The sequence below is a fragment of the Toxorhynchites rutilus genome, chromosome 2, assembly GCF_029784135.1.
Source record: "Toxorhynchites rutilus septentrionalis strain SRP chromosome 2, ASM2978413v1, whole genome shotgun sequence".
Lineage (NCBI taxonomy): Eukaryota > Metazoa > Arthropoda > Insecta > Diptera > Culicidae > Toxorhynchites > Toxorhynchites rutilus.
In genome coordinates, this window is record NC_073745.1 from 337189628 (window position 1) to 337202239 (window position 12612).

Below are 12612 nucleotides of genomic sequence, written 5' to 3' on the forward strand. Positions count from 1 at the left end.
TTAATATAAGTAACTAGTTACCCGACAAACTTCGTCCCGCCCAAAATTTATTTTTCGTTATCACATTCACGTTTTCTTACTAAGCCCACGTTCAAGGGTCCATTCGCAGAACTGTTTATTGATTGATCTTCTAATCTACCCTTTGAAATTACCTCTTACTATAAAATTCCTAGTACTTCTACCAAAACTCGTCATTATAATATTATTATTATGAGATTATTTTCAGACATAATTCTCGTTCAAGGTTTTCCAACTACTTGCAAATAACATGTTTCTCCGTTACATGGAATAAATGTTTAATACAGAAAATATGATAGAATGAAAACAGACCCTTCCCCTCTTCTCCCCTTAGAGATAGGGGAGGAGTGTCTATTCACCACAGAAACGATTCGTGCTCCCTAAAATCTTCACTCGCCGAATGTGGCTCCATTTGCTTGATAAGCTTTCGAATAATGCAGAAATTTGTTTTTCATTTGTATGACAGCCCACCCTAAGAGGGAGGGAGGAGTGTCGAACCACCATAGAAACATTTATTGCATCCTAAAACCTCTACATGCAAAATTTGGTTTGGTTTGCTTGATTAGTTCTCGAGTTATGCAGAAATTTGTGTTCCATTTGTATGGCAGCATTCGGGTATTTGTTACATTCAAGTGAATGGAATTGGAATGAATGTTTTTCGGGTAAATGTTACACAGAAAAAGAGTTTTGAAATGTTTGTTTGTTGATTTTTTCGCATTATAGTTAATATCAAATCGTCCTACTTTTCCCAATTTTGCGGAAATCACCGAACCGTTTTTGCACGACTATTATTTCATCTCTTCAACCGTGAAAGAAAACAAACTTCCCAGAAACGACGCAGTTTACTGCATTGCCATTAAAGAATTGCTTCCCCTTTTCAGAATAACACCAAAGCGAGACTCAATGATAATTCGATGCAGACTCCCTCATTGTTCGTGTTTGTCCACAATGGGAAATCTGTTGAAACATCCCTCATCTCATCTTGAATCTATTTTTTATCTGTTTTTTTTCTACTCTCCTATTTCCAGAGAGCCCTTCTCGGACAGTGCAATCCGATTGTCGACCGACGAAGGCGGCGACGCTGGTGTCCGGAATAAGCATCCGGGCGGAGGCGGCGGCGGCAGCAGTGGCAAAAAGGGTCGCCGAAGAAAAGGTCACAAGAAGAAAATAAAACGGATAAAACCGAGCGCTGCCGCCGGCAGCCTGGCTTCCGGATCAGATCCGACCATTACACTCTCGGAAGTGGGGGATCCGTGGAGGAACGGGGGTGCAAAAATGACAGACGAGATAAATTCCACACTAACCAGCGTAACCAAATTATCATTAAACGAATCTAAGTCACAAACGCTGGGTCGGAAAAAGCACAGACAGAAGCTGCTGCCGGGGAAGCGGCAAACTTCGCAACCGAGTTCGTCCGCCGAGTCGTCGGATTCCGAGATTCCGGGGGCCGACAACAGCGCGGGGAGCAAGGGGAGGGGTCAAAAGTCGCCAAAAAAGAGACAGGACGGAAATTGGGACAGAAAGGCCGGCCGTGAGCTGCTGGTATTAAATGGTGATGATATCCCCGATAAAAATATGCAAACACCAATTCGAACGGATCCCGATCCTGCTGAGAGGGTGGCGGTGAATCTGCTCGGTTGGAATTCGCAGACACCAGTGGAGCAGTCTGATTTTCAAAGGGATCGGCAACGACGGAAATTAACACCGGCGGAAAAGAAAGCACGAAAGCAACGACAGAAGGAATTGCTGAAGTTGGAAAAACAACGGAAACAGGCGAGGCGACTTATGAGCGGTGGGTGATTATTTCGTATTTTTCTTATTTTTTGTTGTTTGCTCATTGCTTCAAAAATGTTTCATGGGGACGCGTGGTTTCCATTTTATTTTGTTTTCCTCAAGCCTAGAGCTCACAATTAATGGAGCAATAAGAGTCTTCCTCGAAGTGTCATTAAAGTTAATTGCTCAACAAACATTTATCGTGGCCACGAGTGGACGACTATAGCTGCATGAAGCGGATCCCCGCGGCAAACAACTGGCGGAAAACAGTTTCCTGCTTTTTTTTTTCTTCTTTCTATCTTTCCTATCTTAATCTCTCGACACATTCACAGATCCTCTTCTCGCTTGGAAGCCGTATGGCATTATCGCAGTGTCCTTTGTGGCCATCCGATTAACAATCCGCTACTTTTACTCTTGCAGAGGATCTTCTGATGATACCCGCCCGGCCCGAGCAGCTGCAGCGACCTCCGCCTGCTTCCGAGAGCCAGACCTCGAGTCCAAGCCCGAATGGTGCAGTGGCATCCACCACAGACACGGATGTGCTACGGGAGGAATCTGTTTCATTGCAGCGTGTCATCATCTCCGGGGACCTTTCCTGCATGAAGGGTGACTTTATTCCGGCGCCTGCAATTCCCAACGCGGACATTAAATATTTGAGGTGAGTGGAAACAGTTCCATACAATGACACTCATCTCTTCCTGTTAAATCATTCATCACTAGAGTGAAGAATATTTTCTCCCTCCCCCTCCTTCCGCAGGAACGACCTCTACGGGCTGGAGAATTCCTTCCTGGAAGCTGAGTATCACTGTCGGCGGGGCTTCGAGCTGCGCTTCCCCAACGGAATCGGAAACAATTCCAACCTAATTTGCCGGAAATCCCGCTGGATTGGCAAGCGGCCGTTCTGCTTGCGGATTAAAACTTCTCCGACGGTGACGCTTTCGCCAAACGATGCCACAGCAGCTGGTGGGGATGGTGCCCAGCCTTATGGCAATAACTCATGCGGAAAGCGACATAGTTGCCAGCAGGCGTGCTACATGAAGGATAATAGCACCCGTGTTTGCTCCTGCTACAAGGGATTCCGAATGGTTGACGAGCGGTGTGTCGGTGAGTAACCTGAGCGTGTGGCAATCCGGAAATGCATATTCTTTGGTAATTATTAAGCATCTTGCGAACATCAGCTCTCCTGTCCAGTGGAAAATAAAATCAGACCATCAGAGCTGGGGGAAATAAAAATTTATTACAACGTCCTCCGAACCAATTTATCAAGCGAATGCCCGTCCGGAGAGGTACGAATTGCTGTCACGCTCGTTCGGATGCTTTGAAAAATATTGGCTTCCGGTGTCGATTCCAATAAATTCCAATTTTATGGCCATCATTCTTACGTAGCATTTTCCCGGGCTTGACAGTCGTGCGTTGGTGGCAAATTTATGGAAATAACCAGTTTTTAATCGATGATAAATCATTTTCTGCTTTTTTGTGTGGTTGATAAGGGAAAAGGTCGTCGTGTACGGCAACAACAGCCGCAACAGCAAAAAAAAATCAATTAGGAAGATACCTCTCGGTGTGCGGAGCGGAGATGATTTACTGACCATCTGTGGCTTCTGTGGGATGTAATTGGTAGCAGGCCAAAATGAGAAGCTTTACGCTCTTTCCGGTGGTCATTAATTTGTGGTCGACTGCGGAAGTGTTTGAAGGAATGGATGGGCTTTAATGAAGGGAATATTGATGCCCATTAGGCAGGTGCTTTACGATGTAAACCGTTCCCGATGGGTATGAGAACGGAGTTTAATATGGTAATTTGGTTAATGTGGTCTTACGCTTTTCTTGTGGAGACCCAGCAGATGTGACTCCGAGCACAACGCATTTTTAGATAGATTAAATATTCGAATTTGAATATTTTTTATTTACCATTATGTGATAATACATTTGAGGTTGTAAACAACTCCACCACATTAAAGAGCTTCTACACTCAGGTTTACTATATTTGTTAATCATCACATGATTGATGTGAAACGGATAGCGTATAGTTAAGAGATACGTACAATCAAACTATATCATCCTCGAGACTGAAGTATACTTGTATCTTATCAACTCACCGGATTAAGTGGAGAGTATGAGATTATTGTCACACACAGGCCTCGGCAGAATCACATTCAACTGAGGATAGTCAGGGGATTATGAAGTCATCGGCCTTCGCATTCATTTGGAAATGAATTTCAGCTTTTTTCAGCAGTTTCATTGTAACAGTCATTCGGCGTTTTCGTTGCTCTCTCCTCTACGACGCTCCGCGCTCATTTAATTCTTCCGCGTAAAATGGACCATACGGCTTGTTTAAGTGTCTTTTTTATAAAAAAATCAGCGCTTATTAATTTACCAGAAATACAGAAAGCTATATGTACTCTCAGAATTGACGATTCGTAACTTCCGTTTTCATGCGTTTGTGAGTACGAGGATGAGTACGAGTTTAGGAGACGCAAGCACCCTTTATAGCTGCCATAATCATGTTTCCGATAGGTTTCTTTTGTGTTATTTCTATTGAACATAAATCTTGAAACTTCATTTTTACCGTGAAACCATGTCATTTCAAAAATAAGTCTCGATTCGATGAAATATTTCAAGTTAATAACACACCAAATTAATAATAATTCACACCAAAAAGATTAATTTTTAAATAGTAAAAAGTTAAAATAAAATTTATTTGTTTTATCCCGAACACAAACATCGGAATAATGTAACTTTTAGACTTTTCGACGAAACTTTTGAAAACAATGTATATAACAATATAGAGCATATGGGGAAAATTTATGTAACTCGAAAACCACAAAAAATGCGTGTTTTGAAAAGACCTGGCCGGGTAAGGGAGTAAAAAGTGCCCCACAACTTAGAGGCGAATGAACTGAAAAGTTTAAACCCTCTTAAAGCCAAAAAGAAGAAGAAGAAAGTGCCCCCAAAACAAATCACTAGATGTATGGCAAATATTCTATAGGATATTAAATAAGAATATTTGACGGTTTATTTGTATTCCTATGTGGTTTAACATAGTATCTATAGTGAAAAACGTACTTTTAGTTTATTTCACGCCATCCTCAAAAGCTTCGAGATAAAAATTTGACAAAAATACTGAATGTGCATCTTATTACGGTGTTTCAAGAAAAATTATAAAAAAAAGTTCATCAAAAATTTAAGTACTAAAAAATATTGAAATTTTGATTTTTTTTTTTGGGATTAAGAGATTCAGTACTACTCTAATTCATATTTAAATGTGTTCCTATGGCTTTTCTAGATGTGCGTTAGTTTCTTCAGATTTTTTGCAGGGTTGCGCGGTACAAACATTTTTTTATATTTCCAACGGGTCTGGCTGGTTAAGGGAGTAAAAAGTGCCCCCAAACCAAATCACCAGCTGTATGGAAAATATTGTATAGGGTACTAAATAAAACATTTTGGCAGTAGTACCATATATTCGAGTCCTTATATGGTACACCATAGGATCTATGGTGAAAAATGCACCTTCTCGTTTTTTTAACGCCATTCTCAATAGCTTTGTGACAAAAATATGTAAAAAATACTGAAAGTACATCTTAGGTGTATCGATCAATATTTCCAAACAAATTTTTCATCAGAAAATCATACACTAAATAAAATTTCAATTAATTTTTATTTTAATTTTAATATTTTTTTTTATTTTGAGATTCTACTCCATATACTACTCCAGTTTGTATTCAAATTTTTTTCCTACGTCTATTTTAGGCAAATGTGATTTTTTTCAGAATTTTTGGAGTGTTTTTCGCGGTACAAAAAAAAATTTTTTCAGGCATTTCGAAGTTTTGAAAAAAAAAATTACTGGGTCTCAAATTTTACTCTAATTTTTATTTAAATACATTCGTATGTGTTGTTTTTTTCCAAATGTAGAGTAATTTTTTCTGGAATTTTTAAGAGGATTGCACGTAAAAAAAAAGTTTTTTCGGTTTTTTGGGCATTTTCAATTTATTTTGAATTTAGAGGCCTGTCACAGCTCTAATATTTTTTAAATTTTGTTTTTCATATGTCTAAATTTTGTCGGTATATTTAGAGCATTGCGCTGTACAAAGATTTTTTTTCTCGTATCTCAAAATATATGAGATTATCTTTAGATTGGATTTAGATGGTTTATGAAACTCATTGGAGTCAGCAGTACGATAGAGCTTTGTGAGAAGAAAATAAAGTCCTTGTGGAGAGATAATTCGGATTAATGAGAAGAAAACTTGAATCCAAATTATTTTTATTATTTTAATCTTACAATTGAAATCCACGAATACAATAAAATAATCGATTTCAAGAAAATAAAAATAATAATGCAGACGATGAAGAAAAATTTTTTTGTGTCTCGCAATGCTCTTAAAAATTCAGGAAAATTTACACCACATGTAGAAAAATAGACACATACGAACGCATTCAAATAAAAATTAGAGAAGAATTGGTTCTCAAAGTTATATATTTTTTTAAAATTTCGAAATGCCAGAAAATATATAAAAAATTTTTGTACTGCGTATTTTATTTTTTTTATTATTAGTGTTTTTTTTATGAAAAATAGTTTGGAGATATTTTTGGATACACCTTAGTAAAATGTACTTTCAGTATTTTTTTACATATTACGCTATTGAAAATGGCGTGAAAAAAACGTAAATGTGCATTTTCCACCACAGATCCTATCGTGTATCATATAAGGACTAAAATATATGGTACTACTGTCAAAATGTTTTATTTAGTTCCCTATACAATATTTTCCATACAGCTAGTGATTTGGTTTGGGGGACTTTTTACTCTCTTACCCAGCCAGACTGTTTGGAAATATAAAAAAAATATTTTTTTGTACCGCGCAACACTGAAAAAAATCAAACATATCTAGAAAAGCCGTAGGAAGCGATGCGGTTTTGCTTTTCTTCAGGAATTGAACATCTAACGACAGTGGCGTCGAGTGAAGCTTCCGCACCCGGGGCGGATGAGTCGATTGGCACCCCCACCACCCGCAAAAAAGGAATAAATTATATTTATCCAATTTCTTCATATAAATACGGTTCATTCTACACTCCTAAAATCGTGCACCCGGGAGCGGTCCGCCCTCTCCGCATCCTCCAGTCAACGCCACTGCCTAGCGATATGCACAGGTGTATGCAATCCTCGCACGCGGCCCTCGATTGAGTGCAAGAACCGTCGCAGCTAGTTTTTTTTGCCAGTCATGATGGTTATGATTCGAAATATAGAAGCTTGAAAAATTTCTAGTTTGTTGTAGCTTCCAGCAACTACTTAAACTAAACATTCGACCTTCAGCAATATGTGATATTTGTGACGCGCGTATAACGCGTTTTCAGATGTTCTCTTAGAAAATGCTTGACATTTTCAATTGTTCGATAGTTAGTTTCATAAATATGCTTTTTTTTTCATTATAATGAATTGTTAAGGAGTGCTCAATATCTCATGAATCCATCGTGAATCCATCGTGAAATTTTGGAGCAATAAGCGTTTGAAATTGGATAAGTTTCACGCTCCGATCGATTTTCGATTTTGATTCGTACCCCCAATATGTTCCCGAAAGACGTAATCCTACGTCAGAAATATTATATGACACCTCAAATGCCTACTTTTGGGCGTAAAGTTTCAAAAAGTTGTTTGTGTGTGGTAAGCTGAAATTTTTTTTACATAAAATAAAAAACAGAACGCTTATTGTTTCGTTCTTGAGATATATTATTGCTCCCTGTTTTTTTTTATTCTGACTTCGAAAAATATACTCATTTTTCAAAGTTAATCAAATTCAAATCGTCTGATAAATTTTAGATTTTTTTTAAATTCAAATTAAATGAATTTGAATGAACTTTCTAAGAAAAAATGTGTTATGTAAATATGCAAATGATTTTTGGAGAGCTGAGACTTTTTTACATAACATATATGAAAGGATCTCTGTTTTCACAACACAAAAATCATAAAAAAGGTGAAAAAAAATCAACATCATAAACAAAATCGTCTAAAAGTAGATATTTGAGACACAGTTTACAATTTTTACTAGAAAATTAATTCAAATTTCACCCATTTCAAGCAAATAGATCATAATTTGGTAAGAAGTTTGAAAGTTACAAATTTTTGATTTTTCGAAATGAGCATGTCTTAAAACGAAAAACGAAAAGTTCCTGAGATGTTGATAGTTAATGTAAAAAGTCTCAGCTTTTGAAAAATAATGCAAATAAGGTTCTATTAGATCTCGACACCTCCACAATCATAAAAAAAAACTAATCTTTCTAGACTTTTCGTCAAAAAGTAGGCATTTGAAGTGCCATAAACTCAATGCTTAAATATATTTGACAAATATATTATGTGTCTCATATGAAAGTTATCCAAAATAGGTTCCGACACCTCGCGGAAATACCGCAGGACTTTTTTGACAGCCTAATATTTTCCGTTTATATTTCGACTTCTGTTTCCATAAAAAATGACCATACGTGAAGAAATAATTGATTTTCTATACATTTTTGTACATATACTAGAAAATCATATAAAACATAGATTGATCTCTATTGATCTCAACTTCTATGTAAGCGACATCGACAATTGCCTTACACAAAATTGCAGCCTAAGACAACTGGCAGATGATGGAGTGGTGTCTGTCGTAGGATCAAATGAATCCGACCTGCAAGAACCCTTACAAGATACTTTGAACAATTTTTCAACCTGGGCCATTGGGCTAGGGATCGAATTCTCCACGGAGAAAACAGAGATGGTGGTTTTTTCTAGGAAGCATAGACCAGCAAAACCAAAGCTTCAACTTTTGGGTAAATCGATCACTCATGCTATGTCATTCAAGTATCTTGGGGTCTGGTTCGACTCCAAATGTACTTGGGGGGCCCATATTAGGTATCTGAGTAAAAAATATCAACAAAGAATAAACTTTCTCCGTACAATTACCGGCACCTGGTGAGGAGCCCATCCCGAAGATCTTATTATGTTGTATCGAACCACTATTCTCTCAGTGATGGAGTATGGCAGTTTCTGTTTTCAATCAGCTGCCAAAACACACCTCATTAAACTCGAGCGAATTCAGTATCTTTGTCTCCGTATTGCGTTGGGATGTATGCCCTCAACGCATACCATGAGTCTCGAGGTTTTGGCAGGCGTAATCCCACTAAAAGATCGCTTCAATTTATTATCTCTTCGGTTCCTCATCCGGTGTAAGGTTATGAACCCATTGGTGATCGGAAATTTTGAGTAGCTTATCGAGCTAAATTTTCATTCTGGATTCATGAGTTCATATCATGAATTCATCTCCATGCAGGTTGTTCCTTCTTCGTATATTCCCAACCGTGTTTGTTTTCCTGACTACATCAATTCCTCTGTACATTTTGATCTGTTCATGAAGGAGAAAATCCATGGAATTCCAGATTATCTTCTATCGGGGATCGTTCCTACGATCTTTAATGCAAAGTATGGGCGTATCAATTGCGACAATATGTACTTTACTGATGGGTCCTCTATGAATGAGTCCACAGGATTTGGAGTGTTCAACGTATTTTTTAGCACCTCACACAGTCTTCAGTATCCTTGCTCAGTGTATATTGCTGAATTGGCAGCAATACACTGGGCGCTGGACAGCGTCGCCTCACGACCTGTTGAACACTGTTACATTGTAACGGATAGTCTTAGCTCTGTCGAAGCTATCCGTTCAGTAAGGCCGGAAAAGCACTCGCCGTACTTCCTTGAGAGAATACGAGAAATTTTGAGTGCTTTATCCAGACGCTGTTATGTCATTACCTTTATCTGGGTCCCTTCACATTGGTCCATTCCGGGTAATGAGAGGGCTGACTCATTAGCAAAGGAAGGTGCAATTGAAGGCGATATTTATCAGCGTCAAATCGCCTTCAATGAATTTTATTCTTTAGTTCGTAAAAATACCATCGCTAACTGGCAACGCAAGTGGAACGAAGATGAATTGGGCCGGTGGTTCCACTCGATTATCCCTAAGGTTTGGGGGCAGTTTGGGGGGTTGAGGTCCTTCGGTATTACGCTGACCCCGTTCGTTGCGTACCATTCCATAACCGTTTTGCTGTAATGGCAGCTTGCGAGGTCCGGCCAAAACATTACTGGACGGTCGTGGGCACGAATAAACGGCAGAATCCGTTTCTGTAGGCACTCTTTTTTGTAGACTTCTTATGTCATTGTCTTGTCAGTGAGAAAGACTTTGGTTTTCTGTCCACAACTGCATATCCCCTGCCAAATCATGTACTTGCGGGCGAATTTATCCGCAAACACGAACTTAAATTTAGCAGGTACATCCCCCCGAGCCGTCGCCAAATAAAATTTTTGACCTGGGATTTGCCCAAAGTTCGCCTTCACGTAGGTCTCATCGTCCATCAGAATACATCCGTCGAACTTGGTCAGCGCTTGGTCGTACAGCTTTCGAGCACGGATTCTGGCCACATTGTTCTGCTTCAGCGTCCGATTTGGCTGTTTGCTGGCTCGGAATGACCTTATTCCTTCCCGGAGACGAATTCGTCGCACCGTACTGTGAGCGGCCTGGAACTTATTGGCCAAATCGCGGTCTGAAAGATTGGGATTCCTCTTGACGGCCTTGATGACTTTCCCACGCAGTTTCCGGTCGACAGTTCCACTCCGACGCTTCGAATGCGGCTTCCGAGCCGTCGTCAATGTTTGCTTGTACTGCTTGATAACACGCCATACGGTATTTCTGGGCATTTTAAGCTGTTTAGCTAGCTTAGATGCCGACAACAATGGATTTTCAAGAAAACTGTGCACAATTTTATCTCTCCGTTCGGCTTCCATGGCGGTTGTTTACAAAATGCTATCGTTTGGTGTTATGACATAAATACATGGTGAAAGGTAATGAACTTCCCGACACGTGGGTGAAAAAATTTTCCAAATCCGTCCACTAGGAGCGCCACAATGAGCAAAAGAATTTGTTCCAATATTAAATGAAGCAGACTTTACATCCTTTCCCCCCATTTTCTCCTCCTTTTCGTCCTTCGCGAGCTATCGGTTCCCTAACATTAGAATAAGTTAAATTGTTAATACAAATTAGATGTGAGGATAGTTTAAGAATTCAGTGTGATGTGTGAATATGAATGTGAAAGTGAGTGTGAGTGTGAGTGTGAGTGTGAACATGGTTACAATCTCCTTACATCCCATCCTTTTCCTAAGGAATATGTGTCACCCTTCTAAACTCGAGTCGACCGCGAGTAATCGGTTTCCTATTTCATTAACCGTAGAATTAAGAAAACATGTTAATAGTAAAAGTATAGTTGAGAGTTTGGCTTCTTTAAACCTATGTAACTGAGCCTGTACAAATAAACGAATTATAAAAAAAAAATAGATTGATCAATTTCACCCCTAAGCTAGATTTTGAAATTTTCGCTAAAAATTTCCAAATTAACGCTGATTGATTTTTTTGAACAAAACATTTCATTACGTTTTGTGGTCTTAGCACCAGTTTATATTTCGACTTGTGTTTCCTGCAAATAGTATACGGTGGACCTAGAAACTATCCGCTTTTTTGGAACCATCATGTGAAGGTGTTTGCTTGTACAAATTTCCAAGTCTAGGTTTTCTCCCAGATAACATCTTAGACCATTTGAACGCAATCAAATTCACCTCTGGTGACACCTAACGAAATGTAAAAAGTACGCCCTCATAGGTAACACTAGTAAAAAAATGGCTGTTTCAAATACTGCCCGAAAATACAAACGTTTTGTTTCATGTAATGATTTTTGCCAAATAGACAACAGAGTTTTGAGGGTCACTGTTTCCAAATAAAAAAAAAAAAATAACACTAAACCTACCACGGCGGGGTCAAATGACCCCTTTTGAATTTTTTCAAAATTGCTATACAAGTAACATTACCTCATCGTCGTTTGTCTTTACTACTTTTCTTGAAAAAATCATCAGTGTATTCTTCAATATTTACTCCTTATCAAATTGTGCGAAATAGTACATTTTGAGATTTACATAGTAATATTCCAATGAAGGGTCATTTGACCCGCTGTGGTAGGAATAGGTATTCATGAATATCGGTAGGTTTAATGTTAATAAATTCCAACTTTCTTTCGAGATTCCTTAATTATTTTCAACTTAATCAATCAAACTAAGATTACTTCGTAAAATATATGTATGCATTCTACTTGCTCGGCATAGTATTACCAAATTACCGTAAGATTATTCGGGGTGTTAAAAAAAAGTTATCAGATAATTTCGGCTCACTAATGGTATAACCAAGAACATTACCGAAAAAGTATCGCGTCTTTTTTCCATTCCAAATGCATAAATCACTACACGGTCTTTTGTTTATCCATCATGTTACTTTGGAACGAACCATCCAAAAACCATGCCTCCCTACATGGCAGCAATACATCAATGGCACTGACTTCGTTCCAGCATTGCACTCCAGCTAGCGACTCACAGAACAATTTATCACTTTGTCAAGTATCCGGGGTATTGTTGCCAGAATATCTTCACTTATGAAATAAGAACAAGCACTGACATCTCACCTTATCTTGACAACTTAGCCTCGGGGAAAGGTTGGGCACCGAGCAACACTTTTTTTTTCTACATCATTGTGCAAATGAAAAAAGGAAGCGAGAGAAAAAAAATGCCACATCTACTCCAGTCGGTATTCTCCCAAGTGCCCGCGCTGGATGCCAGCAAACACCACCCACCTTGCTAATGACATTATTGCTGCCAGTCTCCACCTTACATCGATTTTTTTTTTTTTGAGAGACTCTTGTTCTCCTTCGCAAACGACGCGTTTCCACGTCACTCGACAGTGATGGAAACTTGAGGCCCCTC

At 38.8% G+C, this 12612-nt stretch overlaps 1 protein-coding gene across 1 annotated transcript in view; it reads left to right on the forward strand.

The window, feature by feature from the left end:
• The window catches only part of LOC129764668 (uncharacterized), a 248563-nt gene that overhangs the window by 199085 nt on the left and 36866 nt on the right, over positions 1-12612 (forward strand). Inside the window, exons 3-5 of the mRNA XM_055763983.1 lie at positions 1047-1810; positions 2212-2449; positions 2549-2895. Of these exons, the coding sequence (XP_055619958.1) occupies positions 1047-1810; positions 2212-2449; positions 2549-2895 (1349 nt within the window). The remainder of the gene's footprint in view (positions 1-1046; positions 1811-2211; positions 2450-2548; positions 2896-12612) is intronic.